The 17,454-nt window shown below is 46.1% G+C and overlaps 2 protein-coding genes across 9 annotated transcripts in view; both read left to right on the top strand.

The window, feature by feature from the left end:
- LOC144947111 (putative GTP-binding protein 6) overlaps window positions 1-10,434 on the top strand; it is a 31,949-nt gene extending 21,515 nt beyond the window's left edge. For 4 of the 5 annotated variants that reach the window (XM_078876318.1, XM_078876322.1, XM_078876320.1 and 1 more), the window contains 3 exons: window positions 591-739; window positions 1,839-1,991; window positions 8,361-10,434. In XM_078876318.1, the coding sequence (XP_078732444.1) occupies window positions 591-739; window positions 1,839-1,991; window positions 8,361-8,490 (432 nt within the window). In that variant the 3' untranslated portion in view covers window positions 8,491-10,434. The remainder of the gene's footprint in view (window positions 1-590; window positions 740-1,838; window positions 1,992-8,360) is intronic. The other variant, XM_078876319.1, reaches the window with a different exon arrangement.
- Window positions 10,435-11,312: 878 nt separating this feature from the next.
- GCC2 (GRIP and coiled-coil domain containing 2) overlaps window positions 11,313-17,454 on the top strand; it is a 91,187-nt gene continuing 85,045 nt past the window's right edge. For all 4 annotated transcript variants that reach the window (XM_078876324.1, XM_078876327.1, XM_078876325.1 and 1 more), the window contains exon 1: window positions 11,313-11,450. In XM_078876324.1, coding sequence (XP_078732450.1) covers window positions 11,445-11,450 — 6 coding nt within the window. In that variant the 5' untranslated portion in view covers window positions 11,313-11,444. The remainder of the gene's footprint in view (window positions 11,451-17,454) is intronic.

Here is a 17,454-nt window from a genome sequence, read left to right on the forward strand (position 1 = left end):
AAGGACAACAAGCTAAACACAAAAAGCAGTTCAAATGAAATTATTTTTCAATCTGGAGCATTCCAGATGGCCGCAGAAGCGCATTAGAAAGCGCGCGATGCAGTGACCGTCTTTGTTCGACGGCCACTGTGAAGATGACCGGAGTTCGCGTGATGTACCTTGATGAGATCAGCAAGGTATTGTCGTTCACTGGTGGCAAGCATTTTGTGTGTGATGAGTGGAACCTAATAATGTATTTGTTCAGCAAACTGAAGCCAATACAGCTTGGCGAGCACTGGACGAACATGGTCAGATCTTGCAGTACCAAAGAATGTTGTACACGCTGCAGCTTGCGAATGTTTTTGTCAGACGTCCCGTAGTGATTTTCAATAATCGAGCCTTGTCCATACTTTGCTACATGCCATCGTCTCGGCTATGTCACGACTCAAGAGTGGTTGAATGTGTCGTTGAGCCCTGATATGAAAATTGCAGGTCTTGACTATATTTTGTAAATGGTGATTAAACAACATATTCTCGTCGAGTATGGTGACAATGAGTAGAAAACGGAATCCTGGAGTCTGCGACCGCCACGCCTGTGTGTGTGTGTGCAGGACGTGATCGTGCATGTGCGAGACATCAGCAACACAGGCACGGAGAGGCAGAAGGACACGGTGCTCCACGTGCTCGCCCAACTCGGCCTCTCGGAGGCCGCGCGATCGCGCATCCTCGAGGTTCACAACAAAATCGACCTCATGCAGCAGTGAGGGCCCCGCAGTGCATGTACACAAGTACCTCGTGTATGTGTGTGGAGCGGTTTGAAATATCTGGACACATTCCCATTCATGAGTTACTCCGGCAGGCAAGGCACATAGCCTGAATGCACAGCCACCGCATGCCCAAGCAGATTCTGTTTGGCCGGATAGAGGGGGCTAAATGGGCATGACACGGGCTGGAGAAGAGAAGGATTGATGTGGTACGGGAGGATGTGGAGCTACATGGTCTTGCTGAAGACTGGTACCAGCGGTGTCAAGATCGACCTCTATGGAAGAGGCTTGTGAAGGACGCTACTGGGCAGTTGGAGGCAGTCGCTCTCCAAAAATAACTGAGGGCAGACGAGTGATGCTCACAACAATGAGTGGGTAGCTAAAATGCAGCAATTTGGCACGGTACGGGGGTACAGCTGGTGCATCTGTTAGTCATCTCAGTCAGCCAACCCATGGCACCTGGGTATGTCCTGTGACCTGTCGGCGAGCCTTCGACACTTCATGTGGCCTCAAAGTGTACCTGGCCTGACACAGGCCAGGAACTATCAATTGTGGCCAGGTCACTTCTGAAGAAGAGCTACATAGCTCAGTGGACCTTACCTGGTAAATTAAAAATAGTTTAGCACTCTTTTTCGGTCAAGTCACGTAGAAAATAAAATCAAATAATAATAGAATACGACACCCCACCTAGCTGACCACGCTCAGCCAGGTGGGGTGTTGGCTGTTTTGTTGTCCGGCTCTCTGTGTTGTGTTGCATTGTGTTTCTAAGTTTACTATGTTGGTTTTTTTCTCATTCATTCTTACCTGATGCCGGTTGCCTGTGTTGCAATCGAAATGTCGTATTCTATTATTATTTGATTTTATTTTCTACGTGACTTTACTGAATTAACCAAAGAGTAATTCCTGCAGTCACGAAAGCTTCGGATCTAATAGTTTAGTAGTTTAGCTTTTCCCCAACATGTTGGGTTACAAGCCACATGCAACAGGGTCACAAGCACCTGGCGTTGGGGGAGGAGTGGTATCAGGTGCAATGGCCTTTTTACATTAACTCTGTCCCCTATGATCTCCCCCCACCCATGTACCCCCTGACCCCAGTAGGGAGCTGTGTGCTGGGGTTGGGGTTCAGGTGTCCGCGCTGCACGAATGGGGTCTGGAGGAGCTCAAGGAACGAGTACAGGAGGCTGTGCTCACTGCAACAAATAAGGCCATCATGGAACTCATCATTCCACTGGAAGGGGAGCATCTGGCGTGAGTGTGTGTGTGTGGTGTGTATCTTTGGGGTGCGGTCGTGTAGTGGTTAGCACACTGCGCTACGAACCCGATGGCCCGAGTTCGATTTCCACTCACGGTCTCCACCAGTGACGATTATCTAAACTGGTCATGGGCCTCCCCTAGGTCGACTTAGCCTCAATTGAGTACCTGGTGTGATGTGTAAACATCACTACCAGGGAGACAAAGGCGGCCGGGTGTGGTGCTGGCCACCCACCCTCGCAAACAGCACTTTCCCCAACAGTCTGTTAAGGCTATACGGGGGATCTTTTTCTTTATTTTTGGTGTGCATCGTGTGGTGTCTATCCGGCACCGCTTTTTGCAGAGGTTCGCAGTTCGAACCCGGCAGCTGGGACCTAAGTACAGAAAATGCTTGTAAACCTCCAGAAGGCTGCAGCTGTAGTAGCCTCTGAAGACATGCTGGACTAAAACGACGGACCCGAAGTACAGTTGTGATACTTATCGATGAATGGACTTTCAAGCTCATTCCGGTAACCACAGTCGCAGTCGATGAGCAGTTGTCTTCTCTTGCCTGTAGGAGTTGTTCCACACAACTCTCACTGATCGATGTTAACAGTGAGATGCACAGCGACACAGCCACACTCCAGCAGCCGGCGGCTTGACGAACAATAGTCCCCGTCACGGTGATGAGGCGGTCATGTTCCGTTAATAACGACATAGCAGCAGCGGCGGCGCTTTCAGCGCTGAACTCTCTTGAAGTGCAGACGCGATCTCCTCATGGATGTAGACTGTGCAGCACTCTCTCTCCCCGTCGGGTGACAACTTCACATATATGTAATAAACCTTCTTGAGACGGCTTCCGGAATCAGTCCTTTTTATTTTCAACTTCCACAGTTACACTTCACACACTCCCCGTTGCTGACAGACAACGGAAAGCGGGCAGACTTCCCGCCAAGTCCCCACCGCGCACGTGTCACCCAGAGCCCCGTACGCGCGTGACTCCTGCTCTTCTCGTTCCCAAGTCTGCTCCCGACTTCTCTCTCCCTCTCTCTCTTAATCCCTTCGTCACGTGGTACCCCCCAGCCAATCCTCCGTAGACAGCGTTGACCGTTCCCGATGGTCATGTTCCGTTAATAACGACATAGCAGCAGCGGCGGCGCTGTCAGCGCTGAACTCTCTTGAAGTGCAGACGCGATCTCCTCATGGATGTAGACTGTGCAGCACTCTCTCTCCCCGTCGGGTGACAACTTCACATATATGTAATAAACCTTCTTGAGACGGCTTCCGGAATCAGTCCTTTTTATTTTCAACTTCCACAGTTACACTTCACACACTCCCCGTTGCTGACAGACAACGGAAAGCGGGCAGACTTCCCGCCAAGTCCCCACCGCGCACGTGTCACCCAGAGCCCCGTACGCGCGTGACTCCTGCTCTTCTCGTTCCCAAGTCTGCTCCCGACTTCTCTCTCCCTCTCTCTCTTAATCCCTTCGTCACGTGGTACCCCCCAGCCAATCCTCCGTAGACAGCGTTGACCGTTCCCGATGGTTCCCTGTCAATCCCGGGACCACGCCTCTGATCCGGCTTCCTATTAGCTGAGGCCCCGATTGGCCAGGCCAATCACCCCTGCTAACATGCCGTGATCACGCCGAGGCCATGCTCCCTGGCTCACCCCTTATTGGCTACAAAGCGGGACCAGCAAGCCAATCCCCACGTGAACCCTCTATGGCTGTTATTACACAAACTTGTAGTTATGAAGTCGCTATTTAGCTTGTGGTAATTACGGCTTGTGACGTGATTCGCAAAGTTCAGTGCAATTGGGTGTCCTCTCTTTGTGGAGCCTTCTCCTTGAGGCATACTTATCTCCACTCATTTTCCAACACTTTCTTTATGTTTTGTCTCACCAGTGTCAGACCAGAGAACGCCAAAAGAACAATGCATATATTATCAGAACATGTTTGTTTGCATGTTTTGCCACAAGTATGTGTGGTTAATGCAGACTTGATTCCTTGCACCTCCTGTGTTATTGCCAGAGAGGGTAAAACTTGTTCTTGTTTTTCATATTTCGATACTGGCAAAAAGGTCCCATAGACTCTTTACACTTTGAGGCTTCAACAATGACAGATCTTAAAATCTCCTTCGAAACAACTCCACAGCTGTATTAGTTCAGCTTCCCAACTCCTGAAGCGCATCTATAGCTCACTGCTATTGACTTACGATACCTGTGTTACAGCTTATCTCACTTCTACTTCTCCACTGCCTTCCACTAGCACGTCCAGTGGGGTGGCTCTTTATCTTTGTGATGGCGTAAGGGCCGCGTATCATGATTGGGGCAGCTGTCCAATCTTCTTCTTTCGTGTGGCATTTTTGGGGCTTGCAACAGATTACAAATTGATGTTGAGATTTGATATACATTCAACTGCTACAGGAGTAGCCGCATGGATTTGTTTCAAAACTCCGTTGAATGATTTGATTGGGCAGTTGTTTACAATATATTGCACGGTCTGAGATGTCGCACCACCACAGTCACAAACTGGACTCGTGAATTTTCCATCATGGAGAGTATCCACATCTTCCATCGAGTGTCTGGATCCAATTCAAAGAGGACCAGGATCTTCCTCGATAGTTCAGATCCTGGTTTAGAGGATTGTGGAGTCCCTGACAATGGATTTCTGCAGCAGGTTGGTGTTTTTTGCCCCAGGCTTCCCTCCATCATGCTTCGGTGGTCTTGTTATCATGGAGGTTCTTTGCATATTGCCAGAAAGGTTTTCTGGATTTGAGCCACCTCTGCAGTGGTTGCAAGGAGATGTCCTTGTTTTATTGAAGAATTGGTCCAACAAGGATTGAATGCTGATGTACCGGCCCGGTGAGACACTGCCTCATTAATGCATACTTCACCTGGAATGGAAGATTCTACAAACAAACTGAAGGCACCCCAATGGGTTCTCCCTTATCTCCGGTTGTAGCCAATATTTTCATGGAAAAATTTGAGAAGGACGCCATCCAGGCATCCACTTTACGCCCGTCCTTGTGGAAGAGGTACATGGATGACACGTTTGTCATCTGGCCACATGGCCGACCGGCTCTGAACCAATTCCTCAATCACATCATTTCCGTACACCCAGCCATCAAATTCACCATGGAGGTAGAAAAGGATGGCATGCTACGTTTCTTGGATATCCTAATCAAAAAGAGACCTGATGGCTTAATGAGCCATTCTGTCTACAGAAAAGTAACCCATAATGACGCCTACCTAAAACCTGATTCCCACCACCACCCATCCCAGAAGAATTGCCTCATCAAAACGCTACACAATAGCGCTCAATGTATTTTCGACCAGGAACATCTAACCAGTGAACTCAAACACGTACACCAAGCTCTCAAGGCGAATGGATACTCTGACTACATAATCCGCAAAGCCATCACCCCAACTGTCAGAAAGGAGCCATCTGAGGATCCAATCAAAACCATCACCTTACCATACATAGCAGGGGTAACCAAAACTATTTCCAAAATCATGAACAAACACAAGATCCAGGTCCGTTTTAACACAGTACATAAAATTCGTGATCTGATCCCATCTGTGAAGGACAAGATTCCTGACATGCAATATCCCGGCATCTACAAACTAAGCTGTATCTGCGGCAGCAGTTACATTGGGGAAATTAAGCGACATGTCTCGGACCGTGTTCGTGAGCATAAGGCAGATTTGAAACACGGTAGGACCAATACTTCTGCCGTGGCTGATCATTATTTGAATGCAGCTGGCTCACACGAAATGTATTTCTCTAAGATGGTGGTACTTTGCAAGCCTACTGGCTATCAACAAAGATTTGTTCACGAAGCCATCCATATTTACAGACACAGACACAATTTCAACTGAGAGGATGGTTATAAGCTCAGCAATCATTGGAAAGATGTCATCAACCACTTTGGGTCATGTCTTGATTTGTGTTTTCTTGTCAACCTCCATTGTCAGCAGTGTGGGTGTATGGAGCAAGGTGCAATGCTGTGATTGGTGTAGACCTACTGCCAGTGTCGGAGCTGTCTCCTACATTAACATTAGCTGCTCCGCCCATCTCTAAACCTTTGTAATGACAGAGCGACATCTACTGGTTGGAAAAGGGAAGCACGGGTACAGGCACCACTATAAACATCCAATCCCAAAGGGAGAGGTATCTGGGCCAAAGCTAAAGGGCGGGGCTGGCCGAGATACTCCGGCAACCGGCTAGAAGGTTCCACAAGAGGGCGTGGCCGGAGGTGGAGCCTCGCCGCACCTGCGGCAAGATAAGCAGAGGCGGGGGAGGACTCGTGGTCGGTGTGGGGAGCCTTGGGTCCGGACTGCGTCGCTGCTCGCCATCATCTCTCTCCGTCGTCGGCCACGTAGCAGATCTCCTGCGAAGTCCCACCACCCTCACGGGCACGCTGTCAACCAGCGGCGAGGCCGGGAGTGGGCAGACGGAACCACGCTGTGGGATCGACCACGTGTACCCTTTAGGGATGCTAATATCTACGTGTGTACTTGGAGAAGAGGATAAGGTTGGCCTGTGGTGTGCCCGAATGTGAATAAAGAAGAGAGTACCCTCTACAGACTAGTCGCGGAAGTCGCTCATTATACCTTTATAAACAGCTTACCGTCAGAGGCCAACCTCCCTGTTCCTGATGATGACCACTTGTGTTGCGATCAAAACGTCGTGATATTTTTAATCACTTTTTATTTTTTCTATCTACGTGAAGAACCATAGAAAATGAATTCTTGCAGTCACGAAAGTTTTAAGTAAAACATGTCCTTGTTTATTAGAAGGTTTGGATTTCCGATGGCCTCACGGTATGAGATGATCCTCATGGTTGCATTTAGTTGTGTATCCACCAGCTTCGTGTGCACGGTTTTGCTCAAGGCTGCTGTGCGATATTCTGCTGCAGAGAAGACGTGCTGTGGTGGCCGTCCGGAGCATTTGCTCGCCATGTTCTAGCCAGTTTATGTACAAGATTAACTCGTGATTTTGTTTGCTCAATGACTGTCCAATGACACGAGCTATAGCACTCGGCCGACGTGAATCGCCACGCGGTGCCGTAGCCACCGCTGGTCCGCCCACACTTTAGTGGTGGTATGCGTGGATATTCTAACATCATGAATTGACCACTGTATACGGATTATGTATTTACATTCCGATCTTTTCCATGAGTAATAGAAGTCCCCTCTCGTTTTGTGAGGTAATGGAGAGAGAAAATTTGCCAATGTAATTGGACTTTTACAGCTTGGCCATCAACCTGTCCTCCTTCAGAGATGAGGGTAGTTTATGTTTTGCCTCGTGTGCCACTGCGTGTGCGGAGCAGCTGATCAGTAAAATTAGCACCTGGAGGAGGGAGGGAATCTCTCCAGCACATTTAGTCAACCTCAATGCCTTTTTACAGGGTTCTCATTATTCAATAGCTCTCAAGTCAAGTTTAACTCCTGTCTGTTGTGCAAAATTCATTTCGATTAATATATTTGCTAAACAAAAAACACCACAACAATGAACGCATTATTATTCACCGCGAACTTGTTCAATGGTATGCCCACGACACCACTGGTCATTACTGCTGCGTTGTGTATTAACCGTGAAGTTCTGTGCGCCGTCGGCCTCAATGGGCACGTTTAAGATCCCGCGATGGAATTCGCCATTGTGTGCTGGCGTCATTGTCCAAATTTGAAAAATTACACCCCAAATTATTCAATAAAAATTATACGTAGCAAAATCGCCCCTACTGTGAAACTACTGCAGACTATGTATGTGAAATATGTCACCTTCGTGATGATTGCCGTGCATGACAAGAATGATAGTGCCAAATACCAAATGTTCTAAATTATTGACAATTATTGTGTGCTGTGTGTATATAGTGTGGGGATGTTTTGTGTGTATGGGGAGCGAGAGTGCAGCGGTTAGCACGCTACGCTATGAACCCGATGACCAGAATTAATTTCCCGCTCACGGCCACACCAGTGACGATTATCCGAACCAGTCCTGGGCCTCCCCTAGGTCGACTCAACTTTAAACGAGTGCCTGGTGCGGTGTGTAAGCATTGTTAAGAGGGAGACAAAGGTGACCGGGCATGGTGCTGGCCACCCGCCCCCTCGTGTGCCATGCTGACTTTCATCGGTGCCTGATAACAGCACTTGCTCCAACAGTCTGTCAAAGACTATATGGGGGATCTTTGTTCTTGCGTGAGTGGTTGAGTGGGTGAACATGCAAACTGTGTTAGTCGGATCAATCCCACGACCTGTATACCAGGCGAGGCAGTTAACATCACGCCACCGGGCGCCTTTATAGTCCTCACCAACAGCCCTTACCTCAGCAGCTTGAAAAGGCTACATGGTGGATCTCTGTCTTTCTGTGCGTGCGTGAGCAGCTGGCTGTACCGCGAGGCTGCGGTTCAGGATGTACGAGTGATCCCCGAGTCATCCACCGCCCACGTCTCTGTCATCATCAGCCAGGCGGCCCTCGGAAAGTTCTACAAACGCTTTGGTCGCCCATTGTGACAATTCAACCCCGGCGTGACCGTCCAGTTCCCCAACAAACAGGTCAACAGGTTACAGTGATCACCTGCTAAAATGAGCATTGATGTGGTTGGTCATCTCTCACTGAGCCAGTGGTGAAACACCACTTATGGCAGGGGGCAAGTATATCCAAGATCAATCCTATGAGAGAACGTACATGGAAAGTTTATGAATATACATTTATTTCAAATTCTTGAAATTTAGGGACTTCTGCTCCCCCTTGGGACGTTTCTATATCCGCCCCTGGGCGTTGTTTTCTCTATAGGACGACCACTGCTGACTTTCCCATGAAGTAACACACGTTTTTTCGACCCTGGAGTGATGCTGGGTTTGTGACACGATGCAGTCAGGCTTTTTTTTTTAATCAGGAGATGAACTAGACCCATTGAGATGCTCGAAACATCATTGCTTCTTTAGCACGATGACCTTGTGCCAATATGTAATACAAATTGCAAAACAACTGGAAAAAAACAATAGAAACTGGATAAAACAAACAATATCAAGGCGATTAACAAAGCAGCCAGAAAAAACTGGTTTCCAGAATGTAAAGTAACCAACATGAAAGTTTCACAATATGATTTTCACCTGTACTTATGGTAACAAAAACAAGCCAGTGATGTCCTACTCCAATGAGCATCGAGGCATTGGTGCTTATCTCTTGTATTTAGCACTGAGCCAGTATTAGAAATTACACATTACCATAGCGGGGGCGAGTCCATAGGATAACCACTTGACTTACCCATGAAGGGGTACTCATTTTGACGACCGCTCTCTATAATTTTTAGCCGCTCTCTTTATAATTGAGTCTCTGGTGCTACAGCGGACGTCACCGCACCTATGAGACCAGGTCACGCGCATGCGTGTGTAACGTACCAACCTCAGTGTACCGACCTTGGATTTAAAGTGTATTTGTTTAACCAGATGATATTTCAACGACACCAGGATACATCATTTTTAAGAGTAATCTGGGTCATCAAAAGGACAAAAGTAATGCAATTCAAACAAGGTGCAGCAAGCAATCAAACAATTCGGAGCAGAAACAATAAAAAAAGAAATGAGCAAAAACTGCATGACAAAATAATTGTACATTAAGCACAGACACATTCAACATTACCCGTGCTGAGATGGAATCCCACAGCAAGACATCAATATCACTTAGTAATCGGCGTCATTGTGGAGTACAAAGACAACGATCCACCGTACAGCCTTAGGGGCCATCCATAAATGACGATTTTTGCCCCTCCCCCTTCGTCACACGGTGTCACAATAAAGTCAGACCCCCTCTCAAAAAGAACGTCACAAAGCTCTGCTCCCCCCCAAATAAAACATGCTTCAAACGCTTTAAACTATTGTCATTGTAGTGCGTATTTAATGTGGCGATGCACTCTGATGTAGGAGAAAACATTTATTAAAAAGTCTTTAATGAGGTAGAACGTGTTGTCTATATTTAAAGTTGCGCATTTTGATGTGACGTCACATTTCTCCCCCCCCCCGTCACACATCGTCACAAATGTCTGACCCCCCCTAGGTGCGTGACGTCATTTATGGACGGCCCCTTAACAGACTTTTGGGGCAAGTGCTGTTAGCAAGCACCAAATGAAGCCCGGTGCGGCACACGAGGGCATGGGTGGCCAGCACCACGCCCGACCGCCTTTGTCTCCCTCAAGGCGATGTTTACAAACCAGGTCCTCATTTGAGGCTGAGTCAACCTCGAGGAGGTTCAGGACTGGTTCAGATATTCGTCACTGGTATTGGTCGTCAGTGGAAGCCAAACTCGGGTTGCCAGGTTTGTAGCGAAGCTCGCCAACCGCAAGCAACAATACAAGCGGAGACAATTAATTTCCTCCCGATATCTGTTCCACATAAAAGTGACGTTTTACACATCCCATCAATCACACAGCCTTCTGGGAGTGTATCTTAGCAGCATTGGTGCAACATTCATTGGCTCATCAGCAGAGCCAGACTTGCTTAACCACAAAATATACGTTTATGTATCGAGTTGACATACATTGGCTTGCACAATAAAATTGAACGGTGAACTGATATCTTTGGCAATAAAATGAAAATATATATACTCTATTTCATGTTTATTATTCTGGGGTCTTTGTGAGCTTGGAGGGCCTGCGTCATTGGGGTAAAACTGGATGTCACCGCTGCAGTGCAAGTGGTATGCGCGTGAGACCTCACCCAGAAAACAGATCGCTCTGGGCACTTTCTCAATCTATAAAAGGTACACGCATCCTATCAGCCACACATGCTTCCTGGAGTGCATCATTTCAGCTGCATTGGTTCAACACAAGCAAACCCGAGTTCGACATTCAGTGCCTCAACAGCAGTCAGGGTTTCTTGTATCAAGGATGTGGGTCCTCGTTCGTTGCAAAAATATAAAAAGAATGTCATGGTAGTTTCATGAAATAGCATTGCAGGGGCGGCGCAATATTAACTTCCTCGCCTGGTATGCAGGAGGTCGTGGATTCGATCCCGACACTGACGCCTGCTGTATATGTGGAATTTTCACCTCCCGATGGTCGCGTGGATTTTTTTCCGGGTCCTCCGGGTTTTCCCTCCACATTTTGAATCAACATCACGCGTTTAGAGTATTTGGTTGATATACATTTCCACGCGATAAGCCACTTCGTTGAGCTATCATTTGTGATAACCAGGTCGCTTGTGAAAAAGAGCTAGATAGCTCGGTGGGGCCTTACCTGGTTAACTACAAAGTAGTTAATGTTTTATAGTTTCTGAATGTATCATCCAGCAGTGGATTATCACAACACGTGACGTCACCAGCCGCGTGGCACCCCGGCGGGTGACGTCACGAGTCTCAACGTAACACCCGGAACCCGGGGGTCGGCTACGCGGACTTCTGGTTCGACTCTCGCCGCGCTACCGCGCTGTCTCCGCGTTGTCTCCGCAGGGCTCCTAGAAGCGCCGGCATGGAGGTGAGCCGCAGATTTCTCACCCCACGCCGCCTCACCACCACCACCTTCACCGCCCGGGCTCGCTTCTCCCACACCCCTTGTAAACGCAAGGGCCTAGGGATTCCGGCATAGCCTCGACGTTCCCTAGATTCGCGGCCGACATAGGGGGCGCGGTGGTCGGGCGGGATGGGGGGTGCCGCGTAAGTCCCGCAGTTTGTTTTGAAGGTTTTTGCTAAAATGTGCTTGGATTGATATCATAAAGTGCCGCCGTTTGAACACAAGCAAACTCTATTTGCTGTTTCGACATCCAGCGTCTCAGTAGAGTGGGGCTTGTTTGAACCAATGCTGTTGAACTGCCAGCCGTTTGTTGGCTAAGACCCAATTTAGTTGACTGCTGATGAGACATGTGACTTTACCGAAAGAACTAAGAGTATGAATCCTTGCAGTCACGAAAGCTTCAAATCTAGAAGAGACACTGAAGGTCTAAACCGGTGGAGGGTTTGTTTGTGTTGAACCAATGCTGCACTCCCACAAGGCAATGTGGATGATGGGTTGTGTAAACGTGTCTACCGGGCGCATCTGTGAATAAGGGCTTTATAACTCATCGGATTTCTCCTTGATAAATACAGATTCTGAGATTCTGCATTTGTTTTATTATTCTATGAGACCTTTACCAGTGGCAAAATATAGTAGTAGGTTTTTACCCTTTAAACTGGTACAAAACTGACACCTTTATACAAGGCATCATCACTATGGGAACCTCATTTGCCAGTAAAAATATGATAATTGGTTTTTTACCCTTCTATCTGGCAACAAAACTGACACCTTTTTACAAGGAGTCATGTTTGCATAGACCGCAATACCTGCAGTCATAAATACAAACAAAAGACATAACTCTGATAATGTGCACTGTCCTTGAAGTTGATTGGTCCACACCCGAGACAGCTTTCCTTAGAGCCTAGTCTCACATGGGTTGGACCAGAAGACGCCGAAAGGCGCACAACTCAAAGACAATGCACCATCAGAGTATGAGAGCTCGGGGCAAGCATCTACACTATGGGAACCTCATTTGCCAGTAAAAATATGATAATTGGTTTTTTACCCTTCTATCTGGCAACAAAACTGACACCTTTTTACAAGGAGTCATGTTTGCATAGACCGCAATACCTGCAGTCATAAATACAAACAAAAGACATAACTCTGATAATGTGCACTGTCCTTGAAGTTGATTGGTCCACACCCGAGACAGCTTTCCTTAGAGCCTAGTCTCACATGGGTTGGACCAGAAGACGCCGAAAGGCGCACAACTCAAAGACAATGCACCATCAGAGTATGAGAGCTCGGGGCAAGCATCTACACTATGGGAACCTCATTTGCCAGTAAAAATATGATAATTGGTTTTTTACCCTTCTATCTGGCAACAAAACTGACACCTTTTTACAAGGAGTCATGTTTGCATAGACCGCAATACCTGCAGTCATAAATACAAACAAAATACATAACTCTGATAATGTGCACTGTCCTTGAAGTTGATTGGTCCACACCCGAGACAGCTTTCCTTAGAGCCTAGTCTCACATGGGTTGGACCAGAAGACGCCGAAAGGCGCACAACTCAAAGACAATGCACCATCAGAGTATGAGAGCTCGGGGCAAGCATCTACACTATGGGAACCTCATTTGCCAGTAAAAATATGATAATTGGTTTTTTACCCTTCTATCTGGCAACAAAACTGACACCTTTTTACAAGGAGTCATGTTTGCATAGACCGCAATACCTGCAGTCATAAATACAAACAAAAGACATAACTCTGATAATGTGCACTGTCCTTGAAGTTGATTGGTCCACACCCGAGACAGCTTTCCTTAGAGCCTAGTCTCACATGGGTTGGACCAGAAGACGCCGAAAGGCGCACAACTCAAAGACAATGCACCATCAGAGTATGAGAGCTCGGGGCAAGCATCTACACTATGGGAACCTCATTTGCCAGTAAAAATATGATAATTGGTTTTTTACCCTTCTATCTGGCAACAAAACTGACACCTTTTTACAAGGAGTCATGTTTGCATAGACCGCAATACCTGCAGTCATAAATACAAACAAAAGACATAACTCTGATAATGTGCACTGTCCTTGAAGTTGATTGGTCCACACCCGAGACAGCTTTCCTTAGAGCCTAGTCTCACATGGGTTGGACCAGAAGACGCCGAAAGGCGCACAACTCAAAGACAATGCACCATCAGAGTATGAGAGCTCGGGGCAAGCATCTACACTATGGGAACCTCATTTGCCAGTAAAAATATGATAATTGGTTTTTTACCCTTCTATCTGGCAACAAAACTGACACCTTTTTACAAGGAGTCATGTTTGCATAGACCGCAATACCTGCAGTCATAAATACAAACAAAAGACATAACTCTGATAATGTGCACTGTCCTTGAAGTTGATTGGTCCACACCCGAGACAGCTTTCCTTAGAGCCTAGTCTCACATGGGTTGGACCAGAAGACGCCGAAAGGCGCACAACTCAAAGACAATGCACCATCAGAGTATGAGAGCTCGGGGCAAGCATCTACACTATGGGAACCTCATTTGCCAGTAAAAATATGATAATTGGTTTTTTACCCTTCTATCTGGCAACAAAACTGACTTTGAGTTGTGCGCCTTTCGGCGTCTTCTGGTCCAACCCATGTGAGACTAGGCTCTAAGGAAAGCTGTCTCGGGTGTGGACCAATCAACTTCAAGGACAGTGCACATTATCAGAGTTATGTCTTTTGTTTGTATTTATGACTGCAGGTATTGCGGTCTATGCAAACATGACTCCTTGTAAAAAGGTGTCAGTTTTGTTGCCAGATAGAAGGGTAAAAAACCAATTATCATATTTTTACTGGCAAATGAGGTTCCCATAGTGTAGATGCTTGCCCCGAGCTCTCATACTCTGATGGTGCATTGTCTTTGAGTTGTGCGCCTTTCGGCGTCTTCTGGTCCAACCCATGTGAGACTAGGCTCTAAGGAAAGCTGTCTCGGGTGTGGACCAATCAACTTCAAGGACAGTGCACATTATCAGAGTTATGTCTTTTGTTTGTATTTATGACTGCAGGTATTGCGGTCTATGCAAACATGACTCCTTGTAAAAAGGTGTCAGTTTTGTTGCCAGATAGAAGGGTAAAAAACCAATTATCATATTTTTACTGGCAAATGAGGTTCCCATAGTGTAGATGCTTGCCCCGAGCTCTCATACTCTGATGGTGCATTGTCTTTGAGTTGTGCGCCTTTCGGCGTCTTCTGGTCCAACCCATGTGAGACTAGGCTCTAAGGAAAGCTGTCTCGGGTGTGGACCAATCAACTTCAAGGACAGTGCACATTATCAGAGTTATGTCTTTTGTTTGTATTTATGACTGCAGGTATTGCGGTCTATGCAAACATGACTCCTTGTAAAAAGGTGTCAGTTTTGTTGCCAGATAGAAGGGTAAAAAACCAATTATCATATTTTTACTGGCAAATGAGGTTCCCATAGTGTAGATGCTTGCCCCGAGCTCTCATACTCTGATGGTGCATTGTCTTTGAGTTGTGCGCCTTTCGGCGTCTTCTGGTCCAACCCATGTGAGACTAGGCTCTAAGGAAAGCTGTCTCGGGTGTGGACCAATCAACTTCAAGGACAGTGCACATTATCAGAGTTATGTCTTTTGTTTGTATTTATGACTGCAGGTATTGCGGTCTATGCAAACATGACTCCTTGTAAAAAGGTGTCAGTTTTGTTGCCAGATAGAAGGGTAAAAAACCAATTATCATATTTTTACTGGCAAATGAGGTTCCCATAGTGTAGATGCTTGCCCCGAGCTCTCATACTCTGATGGTGCATTGTCTTTGAGTTGTGCGCCTTTCGGCGTCTTCTGGTCCAACCCATGTGAGACTAGGCTCTAAGGAAAGCTGTCTCGGGTGTGGACCAATCAACTTCAAGGACAGTGCACATTATCAGAGTTATGTCTTTTGTTTGTATTTATGACTGCAGGTATTGCGGTCTATGCAAACATGACTCCTTGTAAAAAGGTGTCAGTTTTGTTGCCAGATAGAAGGGTAAAAAACCAATTATCATATTTTTACTGGCAAATGAGGTTCCCATAGTGTAGATGCTTGCCCCGAGCTCTCATACTCTGATGGTGCATTGTCTTTGAGTTGTGCGCCTTTCGGCGTCTTCTGGTCCAACCCATGTGAGACTAGGCTCTAAGGAAAGCTGTCTCGGGTGTGGACCAATCAACTTCAAGGACAGTGCACATTATCAGAGTTATGTCTTTTGTTTGTATTTATGACTGCAGGTATTGCGGTCTATGCAAACATGACTCCTTGTAAAAAGGTGTCAGTTTTGTTGCCAGATAGAAGGGTAAAAAACCAATTATCACAAGGCATCATGTTTGCAATAACCGCAACACAAGCAGTCAAATGCAAACAAAAAGAAACAACTGATAATGGTAATGATATGCACTGTCCTTGAAGTTGATTGGTCCACACCCGAGACAGCTTTCCTTAGAGCCTAGTCTCCATTGGCGTTGGACCAGATGACGCCAAAAGGCGTACAACTCAAAAACAGTGCACTATCAGAGTATTGAGAGCTCGGGGTAAGCATTTACACTATGAGACCTCCTTTACCAGTGGCAAAATATAGTAATAGGTTTTTACCCTTTAAACTGGTACAAAACTGACACCTTTATACAAGGCATCATGTTTGCAATAACCGCAACACAAGCAGTCAAAATGCAAACAAAAAGAAACATATCTGATAATGGTAATGATACAAATTATAATGGTAATGGTAAAAACCTACTACTATATTTTGCCACTGGTAAAGGAGGTCTCTTAGTGTAAATGCTTAACCCGAGCTCTCAATACTCTGATAGTGCACTGTTTTTGAGTTGCACGCCTTTTTGCAGTCATCTGGTCCAACACCAATGGAGACTAGGCTCTAAGGAAAGCTGTCTTGGGTGTGGACCAATCAACTTCAAGGACAGTGCATATGATTACCATTATCAGAGTTGTTTATTTTTGTTTGCATTTTGACTGCTTGTGTTGTGGTTATTGCAAACATGATGCCTTGTATAAAAGTGTCAGTTTTGTACCAGTTTAAAGGGTAAAAACCTACTACTATATTTTGCCACTGGTAAAGGAGGTCTCATAGTGTAGATGCTTACCCCGAGCTCTCAATACTCTGATAGTGCACTGTTTTTGAGTTGTATGCCTTTTGGCGTCATCTGGTCCAACACCAATGGAGACTAGGCTCTAAGGAAAGCTGTCTCGGGTGTGGACCAATCAACTTCAAGGACAGTGCATATCATTACCATTATCAGAGTTGTTTCTTTTTGTTTGCATTTTGACTGCTTGTGTTGCGGTTATTGCAAACATGATGCCTTGTATAAAGGTGTCAGTTTTGTACCAGTTTAAAGGGTACGTGGAGATACAGATATGTGAAGGAGGCATATACCTGCTCATTTATTTTTTTGTTAATTATGTTCCCACTACGCGAATGATAAAGTTGTTTTTTGTATGATTATTGTGAGACATTCACTCATTTAGCCCGGTCTGCCCTGCCTTGCAGGGGGTTAAGGAGGAGCATTTATTGATGGTCAAGGCAACTCAAGAAGTACTTAGTGCAATGAGGATGTAATTGTTGATGCCATGAATTAAAAAAGTAAAAAAAATGCACGAAAATGTTTTGAAATCAAATTACGAATTAAATACAGTAAAATTGTACATAGATGTGGCTATGCAGAATAGCTATTTCTCTTTTTTAAGGCCACATTGTTATTGACGAACATGCTGAGATATTTTTGTATCTCTGTGCTTGAGCACAATTGCCAGTGACTTATCACCAATTAATGAGTAAATAAGCATGAGACTATTAAAATGAAGTAACTTAACGTTTAAGTTAATTCGCCCTCTTGGTTGCCAACCTTTCTGGGCCCGTGCCCAACAATTGAAGCGCGCATTGAGATTATGGAGATTATTTTGGCGCTATGAAATGTCCAAATGATGG

The sequence above is a fragment of the Lampetra fluviatilis genome, chromosome 43 (genome assembly GCF_964198595.1).
Source record: "Lampetra fluviatilis chromosome 43, kcLamFluv1.1, whole genome shotgun sequence".
Lineage (NCBI taxonomy): Eukaryota > Metazoa > Chordata > Hyperoartia > Petromyzontiformes > Petromyzontidae > Lampetra > Lampetra fluviatilis.